Source organism: Physella acuta, unplaced genomic scaffold, assembly GCF_028476545.2.
Source record: "Physella acuta isolate Inbredline_101_S28 unplaced genomic scaffold, ASM2847654v3 ptg000489l, whole genome shotgun sequence".
NCBI classification, from domain to species: Eukaryota; Metazoa; Mollusca; class Gastropoda; family Physidae; genus Physella; species Physella acuta.
In genome coordinates, this window is record NW_026732008.1 from 648,176 (window position 1) to 673,821 (window position 25,646).

Consider the following 25,646-nt stretch of genomic DNA (forward strand, 5'->3'; position numbering starts at 1 on the left):
ATCTAGACAAGACAAGGTATTACAACCTCCACGATACAGGCCAGTAACGAAGGTACCCTGCCTACACCCACAACAACCCGAGTGGTTAAAACAATCCATGATGTCTTGGACATAGCAATGGCGATACGAAAATGGGTGATTTGACGGTTTGACGCACCGTCCCTCCGTGATGTCCCCAAGGTGAGAATTCGTAACTGTCCTAACGAGACCGGTAAGGAAAAAGCCACGTGGACAATAAGACCAGGTGTATCTTTGGTTCATAGTGCTCGACCAATTTACGTGAATGTAAGCGTTGCCTTCCGTCCAGGACTCTGGTTTCGAGCAGCATTGAACCGAGTCCAGACTTTCGATAGCGTCCGACAGCGTGCGTGCGTCGATTCGGCACAGCTTATTGATGATGTCGCCTTGTCTATCGCACTCGGACAGTCCGGCCTGGTTGAAGATGTGATCCCAGAACACGACGGTACAGTCACAGTGGACACCGACAACGATGACAAGCACAGCTAGTGATTGGTGTACAATGGAGTGCCTCATGTCTACAACAACTGAAGATATATTGTTAATAATTAGAAAATTAAAAATACATTAAATTAATTTAAAAAAAAAGCATTTCCGTCATTTAATAACAAAATAGACTACATTTAGTGTTTTAATTTTGCAGCAATGCATGCAATGCACAACAAATACTGTGTAGTGAGCTATCAGCAGCTACCTTACTATCGCAGACTGAATTCAGGTATACTCAAAGAATGCCAAGGTTGATTATCGAAAATGTATTTCTTCTACCTTCACAGCTATAACCCTGTCTAAAGAAACATATTTAACTTTGCAAAACTTAACATTTACACTTACCTAATGGTAGTGAGTCATCCCCCCAGCCCGACATTACCCCCTCCCCTATTACCCCACTTCACTCCCAGTAGGACTTTACAACCCAGTCATATAAAGATAGACGCGGTATGGATAGTTTAAGGATAAGGCAGGGTTAGGGTTATAATTAGAATAATGGGTTTGAGTTGAGGTTAAGGTTAGTTTCGAGATTAGACTAATGCTTAGAATTGGCTTAAGGTTAGAGTTAGGGTTAAATGTATATGTAGTAAAATGGTTTAAGATAGTTTTATTGTTGGGGCTGGGTTAGCTATAGGTTTGTCTTGTCGGCCCTTTGTTTTGTCGTTCTTTGGATATCAGCCTTATTTCCTGCCGGCCTTTTGTCTTATCGGCCTTTTGTCTTGTCGGTTTTTTGTCCATGTCGGCTTTTTTTTCGTGTGAGCTTTTTGTCCGTGTAGGCCTTTTATCCATGTCGGCCTTTTTTCCGTGTTGGCCTTTGTCCATGTCGCATTTTTTCCGTGGAGGTATTTTTTCCATGTCAGCTTTTTGTCCATGTCGGCTTTTTGTTCATGTCGGCTTTTTGTTCATGAAGGTCTTTTGTTCATGAAGGTCTTTTGTCCGGGTCCCCGTTGGAATTTGGGGTAAGGGTTTTTGATCGTGGCAAGGTGATTTGCGAGACAGGTAAAGGAAGGTCTAGGGGGGTAGAGGGGGAGAGCTGTCGAATGGACACATTTTACTCTACCCTAAGTGGTCTTTCATTGATTAAGTCAACACGGGAGAAGGGGGGGGGGGTCCGAAAAAAATTCGACTTTTATAGACGAGTGTGGATTGAGCGAGAGGGGGGGGGGGTGGGGGTGGGGGGCAGGTTGAACGGGGTGAACGGGAGAAAAAAAAAGATTTCTGTATTGGAAAACAACCGGTAGTGTGTTAAGGTAGTGGGGTGGGGGACTGGAAGGAAAGGGGGGGGGGGGTGTAAGCTTTTTAGTTGCGTCAATTTCGATCTGATTACAAAAGGTGAAAGGAGGGCCTCTACCCATTCTTTCCCACCCCTAGCCATCTAACATGGTTCGACTCATTGTGTATAAATCTCCTTGTAGGCAGTGTTGAGAGAGGGGAGAGGGAGTAGGTAGCCATTATAGATGAGCAGGTATATTTGATTAAATAGGATGCCATAGTAAAAGGCGGATTTCCTTTATTACAGTAGTACAGTTAGCGATTTACTTCTTAGTTATAAAAGTAAATAATTGGTTTAAATCCAAGCGGCGAAATACAATATAGATGATAGAGGTAAAAACGCAATATAGATGTCAGAATTTGTAAGTGGTACTAACTAAATGATAAATGCGTTTCGTTGGTATACTAGTAAACATTCAAATATGTGAATTTAGGATTGGTTATACTATCAACTAAAAGTAGTTTAAATATTTTAGATTCGCCTTTATTATTTTATTATTTAACTAAATCCTCCCTCGCCTTTAACCACGTCAAGCTTAGAGGCTATGTCAAGCAGTGTCGCTGTAACAGGCGCCATACTCACCGACCAAATACATCAAGCTTCGACGTCATTACCATTTATTGTGCGTTAAACACCTGACCAGCACAACCCATACCACCCTCACCCCCTACCACTACGTTAATGTACCAATGTACATCAAAGTATTTTATAGAGGTTCAGGGCATTGGTCAAGGTAGAACAGAGGCGTAGCGACCCCTCCCGGCGCCCGGGAACAAACTTTCAATTTGGCCCCCCCCCCCATATATTTTTTTATATTTATTATTCCAAATAGCAGCTAAATAAGCTTATTTTGGCGCCCCTAAAGGCGGCGCCCGGGGACATATGTCCTCCCCCCCCCCCCCGCCGCTACTCCTCTGAGGTAGAATGTAAATTCTAGCCCGCAACTCGTACTCTGCCAAAGTTCTTATCTCTCGGCCATTCTCTCCACCCATACTCTCCCTTTCCCCAACCCATGCTTCGACTCATATTTTGTAAACATTTTCCCTGCACTGAGTGGTGGCGGGGGGGGGGGGGGGGGGAAGCAAGCAGCGATGAGTTATATTTAATTAAATAGGATATCATCATAATCGTCTGTTGGAAGTTGTTTATATTATGCGAGATCGATTTTAATCATGTTAGGCCATATACGTTTGCTAATTAAATATTTTCTTCACGAATCGTAGATATTGTATAAAGTCTATTGGCCTGCAGACGTAAATAATTAATTTCGCTTACTAAGAAGGCCAGTGTGTATTTAGTCATACCATATAGCTTTGCGTAGAATTTTTAAAATCCGATATGTGCTTAGCCAGGTCTTCTGCCCAAAACATTTTATTACATAATATGTCCTTGAACTCAAGATTTAATAAGCAAGCGGGTAACCTGGTGAAGTGTGTCAGACGAATGTAAATATTTAGTTATAAACAAAGGGGGGTGGGGCGCTAATAGTTCGCCCGGGCGCCGGAACGGGTCGCTACGCTTCTGGCCTTGTGACTAAACAGATGACGTCACCAGCAACCGTTGAGTTTTCGAGGGTTCAGGTTAGAACTTAACAAAATTTCGGAAACGATATGAATAAATTACAAGTATACTTACATATCAGTTGATGTTTGATCAGCTTTTTGTTTCAAATGTTGAGTGTCTGTATTTTTTTTTTTGAACAATGAGAGGCAGCCTTATTCTTGGATTGTGGTGTGTATGCTATCAATCTAGAGATTGCGCGCCGACTGTGAAAGTGCTCTACTGAAAATGAATTTTTTCAATTCAGTGTTGCCCCGCCTTGGTAAACCAGTAGCCAATCCGACCCTTATATGTTAACCAAACTAGCATCATTGTCGACGTGGCCTTTTCCTGCTGAATAACGCCATTTGACGTCATCCACAAAGGCGTTGTGTTAAGGAGGGAACAATCCCCCTACACAAGAGTTACTAACAAAGCCTGTTTATAAAATGAAATGTTGTGTACAAATTATGTCAGACTAGAATACCTGTCATAAGAAAGTCTAATGAAATAAATAAGAAGGGTTTCATCAATGCGTTACCAATCCTATGTTCTAAGACGCGTGACCTTGTTTTCTAAAACTGAGTTATTTAAATGTAAACAATGCCTGCGCTTGGATCTAAGTATAGGGTTTACTAACAATACCAACACTACCGCATGAAAACCTTACGTTAATCACTCACCAAAATAATGAAGTAAAACACACTTCGGTGACCGCCCATGTATCAGGGACGTAGAGGGGCGCTCTCGGGAGCCCCTGATTACACTAACGCCGAAGCGCCGCATACGGTCCCTGGCTACAACTAACATAGCTGCCATAGTGCTCACAGAATAAAAAAGGACAAAGGGAACAACCAGTGTTAATAAACTTACCTTGACTTGGTTAATTTTCCTGATTGAATTTTTTTTGTTGGCAGCCAGATCACACTCTACCAGGGCGCCAGATGACACCCCTGATTTAATTGAGTGAGCGACTGTTACGGCCCATCTTATCCATTGTCTACCGCACTGTTTAACTCTTTAACACTAGGTCACTCTGTCCCATTTTACACGTGTAAAGCCTTAAAATTTTCTAACCTGGATGAAACATAGCCAAAGCTACTGAGATGATATTATAATGTATGTTGTGTAAGGTATAATACAAGTAATCAATGTCTATCCCATTATCACCTAACAAAATATATTTTACATGTGTTTAAAGTACGTTTTTGTGTGTGTATAATCTGTTCGATAATGCGTTTGTGTATGCATGCGAGGACACGAGCTTGCGTAAATGTTAGAAATAGTGCTAGTCAATATAACAGAAGAGCTAAGTTATGGTATTATGTGCATATTTTTGCATTATTATGTGTTTAAGTATACGCTGTGTGGTTTTATGCTTGTGCATTTGTCTGTGTTAATGTATGTTGCCTTGAGAATGACGAACCGAATTTAACATTGGTTAAATGTCCCATTTTCGTATATAATTGCCTATATCATATATATTACGATGATTTCTGTTATTACAGCCTCACATATTGGCACGTCGTCAAAGCCGCAGAGGCGTAGCAACCCCTGCGGGCGCCCGGTGCGAACTTTCATTTAACTAGTATAAACAGAATATATTTTACTCATTTATACTAAATTAAATTAATACAAATTTAATTTATTATAGTCTGTAATTAAAATTGTGGGGCCCAAAAATAATCGGGGCCTCTAGACTGCTGCTATATTAGCAACCTTTAATCCCTCACTAGCTGACGATGTGTGTTCTTTTGTATTTGTGTTTGATTGCACGTGTTTCTGTGTGCGTAGTTGCAAGATTGCGGTACGTGTATGTGCTTGTATTTGCTCGTGATTCAGTTGAATCAGGTATGAAAATTTTATTCGCCAGGAATATGTTTACGTCTGTATTTAATCAAACAGGGATTAAACAGGAAACTCATTTTGTTGTAAGTAAAGCTCAGTCTCTGTAAGACTATAAATCCTATTGCTTTAATTACACTTGTATGCAGGTTATTTCATTTATATAACAAACGGGATTCAAAGGGAACACCTTAACATAACGATCATTCTAACAATAAAGTACTTTATATCAGAGGCGTAGCGAGGGCGGGGAGGAGGGTGTGGACCGCACCGGAGGGGGGGGGGGGGGTTGTCACCAAGCCAAAAAATGTACAGAAGAAAAATGCCATATCCATTAGTAATTAATTTAAGCTAAATAGTCTTTTAAGTAAAAATCGACAATTATTAAAGAGGTTGGGGGGGGGGGGGGGGGGAGACACCATGACGTATACGTGCTAATCATAAAGACAATATTGTAAACAAACTAAAGATTAACATCCTTACTACTAAGTCTGCAGTGATTAAAGCTTACACAAATGCTTGTGCCGTATGTGGCATTTATTTGAATTATATGTCTATGTAAGCCTACACACACACACACACACACACACACACACACACACATATATATATATATATATATATATATATATATATATATATATATATATATATATATATATATATATATATAAACTTGTTTTTGGGGCGGGGTGGTCGACACCACGAAGTGTTGCTCCAGGTTACACCCGACCTAGCGACGCCACTGGTTTATATTTAATGCTCACTTGCTCATTAGCAATGTAGCTATAAGCTAAACAGAGTTAAGTTAGGAAAAATATTGAAATTTAATAATAATAACTCTGCACTGGAATTTATTAAATAATGGTTTGTTACAATAAATGTACGTTTTACTGTTATTACGCATATGTCAAAACAAATTCTATTTTCAAAGATTTACAAGCAACACTATTACAAAACTCATAAATAACTTGTTTAATGTTTCACTGATTTCTTAGATGGTTTGGTCTTTATTTACTTGATAACCTATAGGTAGAGCAGTTATATGTTACGGCACTTGTTAGAATACCTATAACTAGTTCACTTGATAGAATAGCTATAACAGCAGTCCACTAATCCTACAGTGAACCTAGTTGTAAAGACCGTCCATTACGGCACTGTTTAAACAATAAAATATCGGCCGTCTACTAAGTCACTTTTAAAACTAGCTACAAAGGCCGTTGATTGTGTCATTTGTTATGGATATTATATTTGCGTAACGAACTTTGTTATTGAGGCGTGGCAGGTGTATGTAAGTTAATTTTTAGAATCACCTAAATGTATTTATGTTGCTTTTTACAAGCTTTTATTTAACTCAATTCCTCTATCTGTTGTCAGTCTGTCGTCTGTCTAGATCGAAACGCCCGAGAAAAATTACGCGCACTTCTAACTGACAGATACGGTTCGTAGTTAGTACGTGGGTCAAGAAATAAAGACAATGCAACATGACATTAAATTTGGTTGCCTAATTATTTTTATATGAATTAATTAAAATTTTGTCCAAATTAGTAGGCTGTCTCATCAAACTATTCCACACTATTATACACGCGTCATCTAGTTCATTGGGTGCACAATAGTTTTTAGTCATACAACTCTATTGTAAAGTAATGGAAAAAAATTAATAAAAGACGGTTTAATATCAGAAAAGCGTGGGTCTCTTCCTAAATATTAGAAAAAGTATCCAATAGATTCTAAAGTGACCTACGCATTTCTTTATGGTAATTTAAATAGTAATGAATAATTTATTTTGCACTTTTTACTTTCTCATATTTACGGACTATAGAGAAAGTCTTGTAATCGTTTTACACCTCACTGATAGGAAAAAAACATAATTTTGTAATCTTGTACGTATGATTATGTGTCTCTGTGTGTGTGTGTCTGTGTGTGTGTGTAAACACGATAACTTGAGTACCGTTACAGCTAGGTTGATGAAATTTCATGTATAAGTATTTTATCAAAATCGTAGATCCGTATCAACTTTTGAGCGATTTTTGATAAACGGAAGTGGTACTTTTTCTACTTTGAATTTTTCAAAAGCCTATAACTTGAGTACTATTTCAGATAGGTAAATGAAATTTCACATTTAAGTAAAGATCTAATTCTCTACCTCTGTAAAATTTTGAGTAATTTCCGTTTACTGGAAGTACTAATTTACGCTAGTTCCGATTTCTTAAAAAAACGCATGTAAATTTATAAAGTACTAATAATATTGCGCACTATTATGCACATTTCATTTGGCGTTCACTTGGTGTGCAATTCTTTTTTCTACGAGATTTTATTCTATTTTAAAAACTTTAAGTATTTAAAATGGAGTTCCCATCCCCTGTTGTTTTATATAAGAATATTCCAAAAAGTTTAGGGGAGATTACTCCCGGTTTATTAGTGCATTATTACATTAAAAACATTTTTAATGATTCTTTTACAAGTTTTTATTTAACTCACTTTCACTGTCGACAGTGTGTCGTCAGTCTGTCGTCTGTCTAGATCGAAACGCCCGAGCGAAATTGCAGGCACTTTCAACTTGCATATACGATTCGTGGTTGGTACGTGGGTCAAGAAATAAAGACAATGCAACATGACATTAAACTTGACTTAATTGGTTGCCTGACAAATTTTGTTTGAATTAATCAAAATTTTGTCCAAATTAGTAAGCTGTCTCATCAAACTATTCCACACTATTATGCACGCGTCATCTAGTTCATTAGGTGCACAATAGTTTTTAGTCATACAACTCTAGTGTAAATAAAACATGTTAAGTACGAAAAGAAAATTCATAAAAAAACGTTTTAATAACAAGCTTTTATGTAATACTGCACTAAAAAGTAGAAAATAAATTGTACACTACTATTTAAATAACTATAAAGAAAAGAGTGGATTGCTTCCTAAATATTAGTAAAGGTATCCAATAGATAGTAAAGTTTCCCACGCTTTTCTTGATTTTTATTTAAATAGTAGTGTACACTTTATTTTCTACGTTTTAGTGCACTATTACATAAAAGCTTGATATTAAACCTTTTTTATGAATTATTTTTTGAGCATACCTTTATTCAATGCCCTTAATTTTTAGCCTGCTTTAACATTTTAATTAAGCAAAGGTTTAATATGGCCGGAGCAATGTCAAGCCGATAATGCTCTGTGATGACAAGTCATACGTTTAGCATAATTGACTATTTTAAACTTCTGTTTTAATTGAACTTTTACAACATACGTTACAGTAAACTATTAACAAAATTCTCTTCTAATTGTGCGTTTAAAGCTTAAAGGAGTGAGTAAATATGTAAATAGCTTCAGACTTATTTACATATGCTCCAGTCAATTTAAATATAATCTAATGAAATGAAAATGTACTATACTATTTGATACGAATTGAAACGGCAGATTTTACTCGGATGTAAGAACTTTACAGATAACAAATGCATAGATCTCATTGATTGGCTCAGTGTAAATTGTTGTTAACGAAGTTTGAAATTCCCATTTAATGGAGTATCTTGAGATTCTAAGGAAAGTATAAAATTTCTCGGAATTATGGCTTGTATTACACGCCAGGTAATCCATGAAATGTGATGCACCCTCCTGAGCAATGTGTGGAGATCGATATAAAACGGCCAGTAACAAAGCGGCCAGTGAAACCGACCACATCATAAGGGCCAACAACAGAAGGACACCGTCATTTAGCCTCCCGATATATAGCATCTTTTAAATAGGCTGCCAACAAAAGGGCTCCCGTCAATAAAGCTCCAGACGTTGTATTAGCAAGCAATGTGTGAATGTCGATCCGTAAAAGATGAATGGTTATAGAATGTCTAAAAGTAAACGAAGAAATCCAAAATGAAAATATTTGTTTGGTGAATAATGATAAACAAAAAAAAATGTATTTAAACTAAAGAAACGTTTAAAATATCTCTAAATTGGCAATTTACCTTGACGCTAACTTCAACAGTAAAGTTATTTATTGGTTTGAGTTAGAGTTACTATTTTTATAGCGTTATGATAAGGGCTACGTTTAGTGTTAGGAATTATTTTATTTTTTTAGATTTATGAATGGTGTTTAGCAGTGCCGCAAAAGTTGAAGGTAATAGGTCCACTATATGTTAATAGTTAAGGAATGCATAGTTGTTTGATTGAGTGAGCATAACATCTTTCCTCATAGTCAAAGTTTTAAAGCAACAGTTAAAATAACAAAGAAAGACGTCTGGTATGATTTTATTACTTGATTTAGTGATAACATATATCATCACCATATTCAGTGATACAATATTTTATTTCTTTATTCAATAGAAAATCGTTTTAAACATTCGAGGAGCTGTCACTCCTCTCGACTTGAAGGTTGTCGACTTCGATATCGTATTCCGGTGGAGCAGGGTTAACCTGGGGGTCATCTGACCCGGATTTAGCCACAGCCGTACCACTTTTGGGCCCTACTTGCTGAGTCGTACCCACAGGTCTAATGCCAGTGTAAATGCCGAGCTTAGAGACTAGACTAGCGCTTTTCGAGCCGGTGTACAGTGAAATCCCATTCGGTACGGTATCCCATCTTACTTCAACATGTTTACCTACAACATCTTCAAATTTACCAGTCAGCTTAAACACGTAGTTGTTTTCGTCACATAATTCGTCGATGACGTATTCAGAGTTTGGGTACACAGACTTGATGTCATTCCATAACCACGGGTAGGCGTTGGGTGTGCTCTGTCGTTTTAGTGCATCGTAAAATGGGGTGGTGGCGTCTCCGAATTTGTAGTTGACAGTTGGTCTGTCACCACTACCCCGGTACTGCTGGTGATAGTTTGTGTACTTCCCGCTTGGTCCTTCACCCCATCTGAGAAAACCTCTTAACTCGCAGCTGAATCTTGCGATGATCACTGCGGTGTAAGGGACAGTTGTTCGTGTTTTGGAGAGAATGAGACTCCACTTCACCGCGCTGTATGGTGCCATTTCCTTAGAAGTGCTGACAGAGAAACTCTGAGACTGTTCGTTGTTGTTTTCGTCGGTTGTTGAAGTCGTGGTTTCATAGGCGAACTTAAAAGAAGCTGTAGCACCCATTCCACCAATAGGTGGGGGTGTATAACTAATCTCAAGCCCGAGTTCTTTAGAATTTTTAAATTCGCTTGTCGTTGTATGCGTCACACTTCGGACAATCGTCTCCGTTCGAGTTATAGCCTTTGTAGCTTTTGTCGCGTCGTTGTTATAGATGGTTCCACTGTCAATGCTCTCTGGCTTTAGGTCTTCAATAACAGGATTCCCGTATTTAATTTCTTTGATGCCGAAACTCCAGTCGCCGTAGACCATACTAAGACGCTGGTCATTCTTGAACCCCTCGCACGTACCAGATCTATCCGCGACCCAGGTGTACCCGTTGCGTCTGAAATCTTCCCCATCATACGGGGCGATACAGCTTTGGCACCAGCCATATCCCAAATACGACGCCAGTTGCCCCATACTATTCATTGTCTTGTCCATGACCAACTCTTTGATTTTGTAGGTTTCGTCAATTTTCGCAGGCTCGGCAGCCATCTTACAGCATTTCATTTTGTTGATGCAGTACAGTTGGTTACAATCAGATCGGTACAGCCCCGTTATGAAGTACCCGTCCTTGCAAGTACACAACCCTTCATCATCAAAACAGTTTTGGATGTTTGTGTCTTCATAACATTGACCGTAATAGGTAGGATGGCCCGCGGGTTTGTAACATCTACCGAATTCAATGTTACTCAAACCTTGACCGTCGGACCTGTAGAATCCTTGCAGGAAAAAACCAGGAGGACAGTTAGCCCACATGTTGTTGTTGTCCAGAATGAACTGCCAGTTGGCGTAGACAATTTGCCTCGGGAAATCTACCCAGGGGTTGGGTGGGTAGCAACACATGGCCTTCTCGAGGCTAGAGGTGGGGTCATTGCCCCACGCTAGTCTGGGTCTGCGGTAGAAGCCAGAGATGACGCCCACAGTCGAGGAACATTGGACGTGGCCTCGTTTGTCGAAACTACTGCTCCAGTCTGAGTACTCACAGAGGCATCACGCACCAGATACCAAGACAGACACCACCAGCAGAATATATTTTACTTCATTCATTCTGGAACGTTTTCTTAAAGGAAATTTTAAAAATAAAATTATGTTTGATTTCACTATTCTAAAAAAGTAAAGTTTTCATTTTAAATATGACGGTTCTTGGGGCAAATGAAGTAGAGTTCACCTGTGCCTGTGATAGTGTAGTCAGCACTATGCAAAGCCCTGACTTAAACACGGATTCGAACTCGAGACTTTCGAGCTAGCGCTCTATCGATAGGCTATGCCTAAACGATCTAAACAGTATGTAAATGCATAATTTAGAAAACATTATTATTAATATTCTATATTTCATAAGCTGACAGTTGTTAGCTGAAAAATAAACGTTAAGCACCATCAACCTGTTTTCTTTTATTTTTATATTTTGTAAAAAAGAAGAAAACGATTTTCTTCAATTATATAATAATGTAATGCTGTTCAAATAACTAAAAATAAAAGCGAAGTTGAGTAGCTTTTCTACTCATGGAATAATTTAAAAAATAAGACTACTACATTAAAAAATATTTAGCAGTGTTAATTCATTTTGAGATAATGATCGATTGTGAAAAAAAAAATTCTTTTAATAATGTGTAGGATATTTTCTTTTTCAACGAAAAAAGAACAATTGGAGTAATATTTAATTTGATTATGGTTTTATTTAGTTTAAGATTTTGACAACGACAGTTAAAAATATTTTTAGCTACATATTTAAAATAAACTTCAAGGTATAGGCCTACTTAAGTGTAAAGAATAGCTATGTAAGTGTTAACTCACCTTCAGTCAAAGAATTTGCCTAAAAAACCCGCTAAAAGCAATTGATGATTATTGGTTCTCTAAGTGTTAAATAGCAAACGTTGGTTTTAAAAGTGCACAAGCGCACAGAGGCGTATCTGCTTCCACAGGCGCCCTAAGCAAGTGTTCATTTGTATAGTGTTTTTATTATTCTAATAATATTTCACTATTATACACAGGCTTTTAAGACGGCATTCTAATTGAATAATCTCTAATGCAAAGTATGGGATGGGAGGTGGGAATCGGAGGGGTGTTGTAAATGTGTACGCCTTGAATCGAGAATACAGAAGGATACATTTAAAACTATTTTACATTGAAAACAAATGTAAGAGGGATGTTTCGTCTTATAAAGTCAACCGTCTTATAATCAGGGAAATACTATATGTATGTTTGTATAGAGATACATATAGCATACTAAAACACAGTTCAATTATGTATATTTAAAAAGTATATATTGAAAGTGTATTTTAAACATTGGAGCTGTTAATACATAAATTAAAAAAAAAGTGAGAAAATACTCTGCAGGTGTTTCAGGAATATATATATATATATATATATATATATATATATATATATATATATATATAGGCCTAATTATATATATATATATATATATATATATATATATATATATATATATATATTAGTTTTAAGAGGTAGGCCCCTACTTTTATACAAATTACCACCCATGCTTTGTCACTGTGTAAAAAAAATAAAGTCCCCTTTTAAATCTGACCTGAGTTAGAGATCACTTGTTTCTTTGACCTTGGCATATGAAGGAATAACGTGGTCAGCACTATGCCCAGCTGCCTTTACTTACCCTTACGTGGATGGATTCGAACTCGAGACTTACGGATCAGCAGTCCAGCTCTCTGCCGCTAGGCAACTCTATCACTGTGTAATTAGAAATAAAACGAGGAACGATGTTAGATTAATAACTATTATCTTTAAGTGATTATGGTTCACATTGTGTCTACTGTTTTCAAGCTTGTCACACCCTAGGCTACGCCCCTGAACTTGAGTTTTCACTAAAGTATGTTAGTCATCTTTTGGAGGTTAAATTAGTGTACACTTTTATCACCTTTTGTTCACCATACTCAGCACTTTTGCAGCTGTAACAAATTAGTGAAACGACGAAGAAAAATTACCTCCAATCAATAAAACGTTATCGGGATCTGAAGCTGTCACACAGTGTTTCAATTATCTAAACTTAGAAACACAGCGGTGAAATTACTTTGTTGTGATGCTAATTAGGCTCAACAGCTGAACTAATGAGGTTGGCGATCTTTGTCACAATTATATAAACACTCTTTAATAAAAAAAATAGTAATATAACCGTGAGATCATTTGTCCTGAGATCAATAGGGCTTGTAAGTAGGTCACAACTTCTCGTTCTCGTACTATGAAGCTAGTAGATGTCGAGACCGTAGACGTACAAGCCCTATTGTCCTGAGATCATTTGTCATGGAACCGTATCACACCACCCAAAACGAACGCAAGCGCCACAGTGCTCACGGGGCGTCCGGGACGTCAAATCGATCAAAATTTTAAAGTATAAGTTTCAGATAGTATGCAAATGTATCTGTGAACTTTTAAACGACAACTCTTAAACGAAAATAGCACTTTACTCCATTACCATTTGAACACAATAGTTGACTACTGTTTCGGTTAGAAATACGAAATGTTACTTATATTATCTTATACGTTGGCTACTCTTCAATTTTTAGTGACATTTATTTGTTTTTCCGATTACAAAACTACAGATAACATGATTACAGTTACAGTTATACATAGGTCTAAGGTCATTAACATGATCAAGTTAAATATTGAGTAATTTCTGATGCCCGGAAACAACACTTAACGGTATCTACTTTTTTTTTAATCAGCTTTACAGGACCGATTATCTTAAAACTATTCAAGTAAGTCAAAACTCGATAACAGTGCACTATAAGATCAATTGATGTAATTAGAGGTTTAATTAACTTTTTAAAATAATTGTAAGCTTCGCACAGATATACACACACTGTTTACGTTCATTTGGTGCACTATTCTCTTTCCAACTGGATTCTGTTATGTAAGGTAAATAATAAAAAAAAATAACTTCAATATATTAAGTTCCATTGTCTAGAATTTCGATTTGTAATATATGGGAGGCTAATAACAGAAGTGAAATAATTATATAAAATTATTATTATATTATGTTTCGATAATATTACATTTCAACGTGTACATTTTTAAATATATTACTCTTAAAGTACAGATCTGTATAATTAAATAAATAAGTAAATTGATGGATCCTTATTTTTAGAGAAGATTGGATATTTGCACATTGTATTGGTGCGTGTGGGTGTTCGCTGATTGTTACTTGCATGCAGCCTAAGTGTCGATAAGTGTATGATGAGCCTATTGCTAATCGATCATATTGCTACACATGTATCTCCAACCTATGCAAATCTTTTTTAAATGTACCAACTTGTGAATAGAACAGAACAAAACTAAACACAACACAAACACAACACAAACACTACACAAAAACAAACACAACACAAAAACAAAACAAACACAACACAACACGAAAAAACACAACACAACCACAACACAAATACAACACAACACAAACACAACACAACACAAAAGAAAAGAAAAGAAAACACAAACACAACACCAACACCAACACAAACACAAACACAAAAAAACACAAACAACATGCAAACACAAACGAAAACACAAACGCAACACACAAATACACACGAAAACAATGATAACAATCACAAATGAATGCAAAAAAACGCATAGTGCTCTCAGTATCATCCGTGGCGCAAAATCGCACACTGTCCGAGCACCGACGGACGCGCCTGATTCAGTGAACGACTATAAAATCCCTAGCTTGTCTGCAATTCAATAGATAGAATAATAATCAGTAAACAGTACGTTCAGTGTATAAAATAAATAAAATGCATTATTTAAAATGTCTGTGTTTTACCAACCATATAGCACTTTAGAAATTCATGCATTTTTTTTCAGTACTTTAAATTAAAAAAAAATATACAATAGAGTTTCATGACTAATTTTGCACCTAATTAACGTTACGAGGCGAGTTTAATGTTGCGGAATAATAGATTAAAAATTATAATTAGTAAACAGTAGGTTCAGTGAATAAAATAAATAAAAGATAGCCTTTTATCAATCCATGCTAATTATAATTCGAGCAATAAGGTCCCCTTTCACGTCTGCAGAATTTGCATTCACAATTTGCTATTTATAATATTCCAACCTTAATTCGCTCTTAGAGATTTCGCATTCACATTTTTTGATTAGCTTGAGTTGAATTTATTTTTAAATTACTTCCCTTGGCAAAATTACAAAACCGTTTAATTTTTTTTCGAATCTACTGTTATAAAAATGTATCAACTTTTTTAGGAATCTAAACGAAGATGTTATTTGACATTAATCCGTTTAATACGTTTTAGCAATTTGCGTGTATTAAATATTTTCTTCACGTTATGCGAAAGAGTAAAAAACGGTAGCAACAATAAAATAAATGTAAGTCGTTATATAAACAAACCCTACCCTGTTATTATAATTAGACACTACGATGCAAGTAAAAAGCACGACGTGTTATGTGCTTACCTTTATGGTTTCAAAATCTATAGCGATGACAGACTGACACTACCTAGCCCCATACATTTTAGATTTTAGCCACACATATGGGCACGTCGTCTGAGACATTTAATTGTTAATATATCGAATTCCGTTTCGCCAAAGCTGAAGTTAAACTATTTCCGAACTTGTTTTTTTTGTTCACGTGTTATGCTGCATTTGTCTTAGTGAATTTAAAACGAGTAAACCTAGCCTGTCACCTACTTTTTCTACCGTCGTCATGGTAATGATGGCTGCCGAAAACCACGAAACCGCGATTCCGTTTTTAACAATGTTTCATGGTCATTCCAGAAATATATATTTAAAATCGTTATTTTTGCGATACCTATCTAGGTTTGACAGTAGACATATAATGCTTGGTTCAATCTTACCATTTGTACATTTTTTGTGGTCTAATCGCTGAGAATATAGAGCAGAGCATAATTAAAGTAAGCCACACGTGAATTGCTGTATTTAATATTGTTATGATTGTACTCAAACGTGCTCTAAAGTAAAGAAAACTATTTATTACGTCTTACTAAAACAAAATTCATTAATTTAAAAAACAATCATGCAGGCTAAAAAACAAAACCTTTAAAAAATTACTTAACAACGCTAACTAAGCCCTCACATTTTGTATGCCGTGTTTTTGACTAGAAAGAAATCTAACAGACGACACATGTCTGCTGAAAGGCAATGAACGGTCAATCGCGTCACAACAACACTCTTTAAAAACTTACTCTCCATATAACTGAGTATCAATCATATCAACGTAGCCATTTAACAACAAATGCGTTTACTCACAAATCATTTTCTGGGCTGCCGATTAATTTTATTAATTAATTTTGATATCAAATTAGAGGTTAATAAATGGAGGTCAATAAATCCAGTTTTTAATTTTTATTTCATCTTGAACAGTAATAAAATATACAATATTAGGTGTCACCTTGCGAAACATAACTAAATGCTTTTTAATATAATACTATGTTATCCCACACCAAGTAATCCAATTATTTATCACCGTAACATGTACGTTTTTAAAAACAAGTTGTTTATAAATTGCATCGCAGATGATGTAGAAAAAACCTAGATTATATCTATAAAGATACAGCAAGAAGACATACAAGAAGACATGGCATTTACGTCAATATCGTAATGTTTCATAATATTGCTGTTTTAAAAGATAACCGTTGAAATATTAAATCCAACATATAGCTTAAGGCTAGTCAAAGAAGATTTTGTTGGGTTTCTAATTTAGTAGAACACAAAACTATATCAAGGTGCAAAACACAGACACATCTCTATCAAAAAGACAAAATCGTCAGACGCGATTTGTATGCCGTGAAGTCTTCTATTTTATTTGGAATTTGATAAGGTAACACTACGTCTACAAAGACCGCCCTCCTATGTATCTTAGACTAAGTGTCATTAAGTATCAATTAAAAGCCTAAGTGGGCATCGGTACCCAGATTATTGTATAAGCTATCAAGTGAGAATATGCTGTTTTTATTCTTAACATCACTATTTACAATTTAATTCGCCGCTGATGTAATAGAAAAATATCAATTAAATTCGGAACAGGACATACGTCTACGAAAAAGACAAGAAGCCGCCAGACAAAATCTGATGTATTCATTGCTGCTCACTAGCTAACGTCTTTTGTATTAGTTTGTAAAGTATAAACTTGTTATGTTTAGACCGCATTTGTATAAACCTATATATGTATAAAAATGTATTAATTCAATTACGACTGCTTTGTTCTTCAAAGGGTAACCATCCGGTAAATGCTTAGTTAGACAGAAATATATAGGCCTAATTGTTTCAATTTGCACCCCCCTCAAACTTTCGATTTGCACCCCCCCCCTCAAACAATTTATAAAATGCAAAAATACAGCTAAAATGACATTTTAATTTGTTTTTACAACCCATCTTGGCGCCCCCTAAGGTCGGCGCCCGGGGACATATGTACCCCCCTGCCCCCCCCCCCCCCATCGCTACGCCTCTGCTTCTGATTTGAGGAGTCCCTACTTCTCACTTGGATTACTTTGGCCAGCTCACGTATTAGAAAACTTCTGATATATATATATATATATATATATATATATATATATATATATATATATATATATATATAGGGGGCCCTGAGATCTTTTTGCGGGGTGGCCCTTTTTTTTAGTTCCGCCACTGCAATGGTTGTCTACTTTTATTTACACCTTGGTTTCACAATTCTCACTATAGTCTCACTAAAACTTTGCAACCACTATCTCAAGTAAGAAAAAAATACGCGTGTACTGTTCCAATTTATTTGATCCTTGGAATGGTTAACTACATTTTCTGTTCGGTCAGCTCAAGTCGTGTGACATTTAAAGGGAAATAAATGATTAAATCTTAAACCAAACAGGGTGGCAGATTTGTTTCCTTTTATTTACCTTTTATGTCCCGGACCAAACCAGAAGTTTTGATAAAACCTCATTAAAAGCTGCTTCAGTTCGTTTGTGTTGACATAGCTTTAGACAGTCCTTGCTTCTCACTTGGATAACTTTGGCCAGCTCACGTAATTAAAAACTTCTGCTTATTCGTGTACCAGACACAAAAAGAAAACAATCCTGGTTATCTAGGGATAAAGGGATATGACTGATAGCGATTTAAAAACATTGTATGCTGCCCAGTTAAAAAAATGGTAATACGGGTTGCATTTATAGTAAAGGAATATGATTGGCATTATTTAAGATTTAACACTGAATGTACGATTTCTGTCAATGGATTAACGCCCATCGGTGTTTCTATAACAATAAGTTTAGCCCCATGAAACATGAGTGTAACAGGAGTTTAGCTTTTCATGAGAGTTAATTCTTGCTTTGTATAAAGATGTTTCTTTAACGAACTTTATACTTGTAATTTAGAAAATTGTATACACCCACTGAAATACAATCACGCAAACGTTGTGCTGTACTTCCGCCACTGTGTCTCCCTGACTTGCCGTCATGTCTGTACGAATTTTCATGGGAGATTGTTAACGACTTTTGAGGCAAATATCCAATTACTTTGTACCTCCAGCGTTTTAAGGTCTTGCAGGTATATTTTCCCTAAACAGCTTTTACAATAATGGGATAATATGTCTATGCAAAGCTATCCGGAAGAACACCCCCCCCCCCCCTTCCTGGACCGAATGAATACCAGATAGACCTTATCATAGTTACTAAAAATTTAGGAAGTCTTTTGGACGTGACAGTATAACGAGGAAAAGACATAGCTTCAGATTACCTGCTCCTGGCTTCAAAGTTCACAATCAAACGGACACAATTTAAAGACAACTTGGTCAGATCACATCACATCATAAAGATTAAAGAGAAACATGAATGTTTAATTACTTGTTCTTCTTCGTTTATAATTTTAATGTTGGACGGGATAACCTCCAACACTACTACGATAAGCTACTTTCCCTAGCTGAAGATTGTCATCAAATTGATTTAGATAACAGTTAAATTAGCCACGTGAGCAAAGTAACAATTTATTCCCTGAAATTTGACTACGCATCATTCAGTCATCCAACTCAAAATGAGTGTTTATTTTTATACTATCCAGTTAGTCGCTTTATTAGGGTCGGCTGCCACATCCGCCCTCACCTAGCTTTATCTCTTCTGTGTTTTCATTTAAATGGCGACACTCAAACTCGAAATTGACAAAACTGTCATTGAATGTGAAATCGTTCAGTCGCTCTACTTCAGTATTATTGGTAGGCCTTGCATAGAGCACTAGATTGCTTACACGAAAGTTTCGAATTCGAATCCGGGTTAAAGTCAGTGGAATGTCACTGAGTCCACCCAACTCTGATGGGTTCCTAAATTATGTTCTGAAACGTAAAGGCGGCTGGCATAGAGTTGACCATAATATCCCTTCGTATGCCAAGGTCAGGAAACATAATTTCAACTCCACTTCATATCCCCAATAGATCACTAGGTCTAAAGAGGAATCTTTACTTTCTACTTCAGTAATTTATGCTTTCATTGGACTTTGTCAGCATCAATTTTATGTTATATTAATTCATCTTTTTTTTTGACTTCCTTTTAGTTTACTTCAACCGTTTGTGACGTATGACTTCTAGGCTAGTTGTTAGTGATGATTAGTACGCTTATTAATAAATATTTTGTCTTCCAAAATTTTAACAACATTTTTAATAAAAATAAAGACAACTTTACACAACAATACAGTTTTTACAATTTATTAAAGTTCAGTTCAATTGTCATGTAAGTAAAGATAGATTTTAATTTCTTGAATCCAAAAATATAGTTCCTATACTTTTGTTCATTGAACTTCTTGTTTATTTAGGTGACACAGTCATCGTGCAGCAGCGTAGCTTGTCCAAGCATCGCAGGTCGCTACACCCACCACGATACAGACCAACAATGAAGCTTCCGTCTGGGCAAGAGCAACACTTAGCCTGCTCAAAACAATCCGAGATGTCAACATCTTCGCAGAGTCCATACTTAGCAGGGTGATTAAGTGGTCTGGTGCAGCGTGCTTCCTCGATGTTGCTGAGAGTTGACCCTCCGATTGACCTATACAGACCAGTGAGGAAATACCCATCTCGACACAGTGACCAGGTAGAATCTGTGTCCATAGAATGCCACCAATTTTCTTTAACATAGTCATTGCCTTCTTGCCATGGAAATGGTTTACTGCAGCATCTAGCACGTTCCAGTCGGCCAATACGATCATCGGATCGGTCCACAGGACTTCGGCAGAAACTGACGAGCATGTCGCCCATTCGATCACACTCTGACAGTCCAAGCCTGTCAAAGGAATCTTCCCAGTTTACATCACGACAATCGGGTTCCACAACAGCAACAAAAACTAGCGCAGCGAGTACTTTGAATTCAATATAGATGCTCATTTCTGAAATAACACTGTTCATGAATGAAAAACAACGGAAAGAATAATGACTTTTTAAGTATCTATAATAATAGTTTCGCTGTGTGTCTATCTGTGTATCTATCTATCTATCTGTCTATCTATCTTTCTGTTAAGAACGCTTTAGCGAAAACAGAAGCAGAATAAAAACAGGCATAGTAATTCGAAAAACGAAACGTGACGTCACATAGAGCATATAGTAGAAAATAGTCTCAAGGCGGATAGTGCAGTAATATGACGTCATTAATTCTCGAGTAAACATTGAATTAAAAAGCCAATTTTGTCTAATCTTAAAAGTGTTTTGCGTGAAGAGTTTCTTTCATACATCTCTTCGGGTAGGGGCGAAGCCCCCCCCCCCACCCCAAGGTAGAACATATAATGCCCCCCCCCCCCCTCCCCGCAAAAAAAAAAATCCCCGTAATAAAATTTATATAGAAAATATTTACTTTTACCAATGTCGGTCTCCCCCGACAGGGAGAAATTTTTCGCCCCTGCAAAAATTCAAGTGCCCTATCCCCGGAAAAAAAAGCCTGAAAAGAACACTGCTTGCGTGAGTGAAATTTATCAGCCAAAAGTAGGAAACAGGTCTATATTATAGAAGTAGGCTCTACCTTTAGTTTGTATAATCTACAAATGCGACGACTGTTTCTTTCAGAGTTATTCCATCCCGGAGGTGGGGGGTACTTGACATTTTCGGGAGTAAGGGTGGACTAAATTGTTTGGAAGGGGACAGACACTGGTAAAATATGTTTTCTACAAAAATTATATTTCGTTGAATGGCAGGTAGACGTGTTTTAGGGTGTGTATGTGTGTATGGGGGGGGGTTGCGAGTGGCGGACCCCCCCCCCCCCCTCCCAAATGCGACTTATGTCGTGTTTGTGATTAGGTGCAAGGATTAGGTATATAACTTCGACTACGTTTAGTATCAATATCCAGAAACTACGCGTAGATCAAGCTTAATTCCGGTTAAAATGCGATTCTGCTCAGACATCCGTCTTCAATGACATTTTTCGTTTCCGGTTAAATTTGAAGTTGAGGTGGTGATTATGTTTTTGGTTTTGATTTAGAAAAAAAGAGAACACTATCAACCTAGCGCCCGTAGTATCTTTCCTCAACTGGCCATTTATCTCGTTATAAATTATAATGCAAGATTCGAAATGGGTAATATTACATAATATATAAAAAAACTTATTTTTAAAAACTAAACTGAAGTTTGTTTAGGGTGCAGATGACGGATGGGATGGAATATTTTTAGCATGATTTTACCACTAAAAAATTAACACGAAAACAGGTTTTTAATTGATTTCCCTTTTCGATAATACCCAAGTAGGCCTTCACATGTTTTGTATCTTGTAATGTCTTTAAAGTCGTGTCCAATAACGTATTTTATAACTAAGCTACTACCACTATTTAAGCTGGGTTTAAAACTTTAATACATTAAATCTTACTCAGTCCTTAACATTTGCTTCAAATGTGAATTTCGCCAATTTTGTTTTTATTAAAATACAAACTCTACTCTGTTCATTTGCATGTTTGCGTTACACAAGAAGATCAGTAGTCTAAAATAAACAACATAAAAGGAGTTGATTAAGTAATGTAAACAAATCGGATTTATCTAGTTATAAGTTGACCAACAGTAACATACCTCAACCCTTGGTGCAGATCTAGAATGCAATAATTACAATGACAGAAGTTATAAAGGAAAATATACGATCAATAAGCCTTCCTGATTTGACAGCAGTTAGTAGCAATTAATTGATGTGACTGTTTGTCCAATGTGGGAGGAGCGTATGCTAATGATAGGCGAATGAGTAAGTAACACGATCTATGGGTGTTTTATATAAGCTTTTATATAATAAATAATATGTGTCTGTCTGTCCGACTCTCGGTCAGTCTCTCTGTCCAGTGGGCATCACTAGGTCTGGCGTAACCCGGCGCGGCACCAAATGATGCACCCCGTCAAAAAAAAAATATTTATATTGAAAACATTGAGGTAACTGCTGGTCTTGGGGAGTGTACAAACGTGTATTTAATGTGAAGACAAGAAGACGACTAGTCAATGGTTTAGTCAAGAAAAGAAGATACAGCAGCTTACGGTTATGGCACGGTTGATATGTAGATTTGATAAAGAACGCTAGCCTGATGTGATTTACTCACTAACGTCGGGTTTTGTAAGCGAATTCTATCAAAAACACATTTATTGTTTTAGGGAGAGCACAAGTTAAAATATTGCGGAGAAAAGGCTTCTGCTTTGGACATACTTTTTCTTTCCTTTTTCTTCTTCGCTTTTAATTTTAGTCCTTCCAACAAAATTAAGTATACGTGTCAATGCGCTGTTGAGGTCATGACTCCGATTTCAGCCTGCTTTTCCTTTTGGATTTGCTTCCATCGCATGTGTCCAACCCAGAACAAACTACAAGGCAGCAGTTGTTTGATTTAGGAGTTGTCTCTACTAGAAGAGTGGCTGTCCTAAGGGATCGAACCATGAGCTTTTACTGAGTCGACCACGTCGACACCTTTTGTATGTACAACATTCTTTGTAATTGTAAGCAAAAAACAAAATATATTTATTGGATTTTTTTTTTACTATCGTTGATAACAGAAAAGTAGCTATGGATTTGTCTATACTTTGAGATTAACCTATTTGTATATATGAAGCTCCATACGGGTGTGTAGGTTAGGTTTTAATTCTTCTTTTTAATTCAACAACGTCTCTAACAGACCTGTCGTTTCAAAAACTGGGCATAAATTTTAAAGCAGGTTAATTCCTACCTAGCGGAGTGATTTCGAACGCTGCAATCACCGGACCGATAGGAATATACAGGTTTAAAACTATGTTAGGTGGCATAATTTCATTATAGGAGCTTATGAGGAAGTATCGGAAAGGATAGAAGCATGCTTCTTTGACTTTCAATTATTTAAACCAACCTAAAAATGTTAACGTTAATGTTTCACGCGTTTAACGTACATCAAAATTAGCGAAATTAAATCCTTTATTGAATGGTATCATTTTTAACGTATGACAAAATTTATACGGACAATAAACTTTAAAAAAACCTAAAGCTCCTTACAGCCGACAATTTGATTTTTCGATTTTTTCCCTTGGTTTAATTTCTGCAGTAGAAACAATACTTCGCTACGAGCTCAAAAAAAAAACGCGGCTATATAGACAAAGGTTTCTCTTTTCGGCAGACCATGCTTGTTTAAATATGAAGAATTTAGATTTAATGTGAACAAGCAGACAATTATCAGCAGTGTTTTAAAGACCTTAGATGAACTTAAATAATTTAAGTGCATCATTTAAATTAACTATAGCCAAATAAAATAATGAAATACAAATTACAACTCCTTAAAAGTTAGAGAACTAAAACATGTAAACAAGAAATATGCGGAGCCTATGTCTGCCGCTTACAATTTAGGTCGAATTTGATTTAATTGTTTCTTAAGAACTCATTGTACAAGAAAGTAAACACTATGCCATTTAGGCCAAAAAATTAACTCAATCAATCGAACCATGACGAATATTCGCTATACGGGGGTGAGAAATTGGGAGAAAGTAAGAGAAAAGGGGGCGAGTCAATTTTTTAAACGATGTGGCTAAAGCTGTTAAATATTTAGACAGCATAGCTTTTTTATTTTAAGAAAAATATTTTCTAAAATAATGAAAAGTTTTAAATAGAATTAAGGTGTAAATGTAGTTGTAGATTTAGGTATTATTTAGTATGTCCCATGTCTTGAACACAAACGGAAAAGATGATCACGAGTCCGAATAATTTTAATTTAAGTCCTTAGAATACTAACACTGATCACAACAATGAAAGAAATAGCAAAGATGAATAACTTAGTGTGCCCCATGTGTCTTGAACACGAACGGAAAAGATGATGAGTCTGAATAATATTCATTTAAGTCCTAAGAGCACTAACATTAATCACGGCAATAATATAAATGGCCAAAAAAAGTATTCGTAAAAGAGGGCCTAACATATACAGTCACGTGTTTTAATATTGTGTTAGTATTGGTCACTATAAAATAACCAATCTTTAAACTGAAAGCACCATTGGTGGTATTCAAAACCAATGAATAGTTCGTCTTTCTTGATATGGGAGGAGCTACCAAATTCTTACTGACTGACATTGTAGAATTAGTTTATCCAATCGCAAAAATAGCCCGCGCAATACCTATTTAACACGATTGTAGGAAAAAAAGTCACAGGAAAAAAAAAACACAGGAAAAAAAAAACACAGAAAAAAAGTCACAGGAAAAAAAGTCACAGGAAAAAAAGTCACAGGAAAAAAAGTCACAAATATATATTTGCATGATATTTGTTAATACTTTTATGTATTAAATATTTAGAGAGTGCAAATTAACTTAGGATTAATTAAATGTAATGTAATGTGTGTAGGCTGTATACGCATAGGAATTTTTATAATTCATCTAAAAATATTTATTATGAAGTATGTGGATTGTAATTATTTTAAACTTAAGATTGGTAGCATTTAATAGAATGCTCCAAAGTCCACGGTTTTCATCGTGTTATTTTTAAATACTATTAAATTACCGTGAAATGGTAAGTTCATCTGACTTGCTGCCCTAAACTTATGGCAACAATAGTTATGTTTAGTTCAACCACCTTTACTGCCCACATGTATCACGCTTATTACTTAACAAAACTTAGGATCAAAACAGAAAGCCGACAAGGTTCAAAGGCTGTCATTGACGCATAACGTCAACAACACAAAATATGTTCGGACAATGCCTACTGAGGAGAGGCCGACCGGAGAATAGCCTAAGGCAAAATGTGCCTAAATATCTTTTATAATTAACTTTACTACCGCGTATTTAACTAAATACGTAACAAAAGTTGAGATTATTGTGTTAATTATCTTAGAATATTTTTACTTACAATTGTTATAAATCATAATGCTTTTAACATCTATAAATAATTTATGCTATAAAAAAATACAACCCACAACAATAAACATACACAATTTTACAATTCTTAACAAATTAATAAAAATATTTCTAAAAAGATTTTTGTGACTTTTTTTCTGTGAC

The 25,646-nt window shown here is 36.2% G+C and overlaps 2 protein-coding genes across 3 annotated transcripts; both read right to left on the reverse strand.

The window, feature by feature from the left end:
* Positions 1–9,485: 9,485 nt before the first annotated feature.
* LOC131944339 (uncharacterized) lies at positions 9,486–15,922 on the reverse strand. The gene is made up of 2 exons (XM_059304895.1): positions 15,905–15,922; positions 9,486–11,206 (listed from the first exon to the last, which is right to left on the reverse strand). Exons 1-2 carry the CDS (start codon positions 15,920–15,922, stop codon positions 9,494–9,496), a joined length of 1,731 nt encoding a protein of 576 aa, XP_059160878.1. The 3' UTR covers positions 9,486–9,493.
* Positions 15,923–19,886: 3,964 nt separating this feature from the next.
* LOC131944372 (uncharacterized) lies at positions 19,887–22,379 on the reverse strand. 2 transcript variants are annotated; one of them, XM_059304938.1, is made up of 2 exons: positions 22,236–22,379; positions 19,887–20,586 (listed from the first exon to the last, which is right to left on the reverse strand). In XM_059304938.1, the coding sequence occupies exon 2, from the start codon at positions 20,571–20,573 to the stop codon at positions 20,001–20,003; it is 573 nt and encodes a 190-aa protein (XP_059160921.1). In that variant the 5' UTR covers positions 20,574–20,586; positions 22,236–22,379; the 3' UTR covers positions 19,887–20,000. The 2 variants fall into 2 exon arrangements, with proteins under 2 accessions (XP_059160921.1, XP_059160920.1); XM_059304937.1 differs by having other exon boundaries at positions 19,887–20,575; positions 22,236–22,378.
* Positions 22,380–25,646: the final 3,267 nt, after the last annotated feature.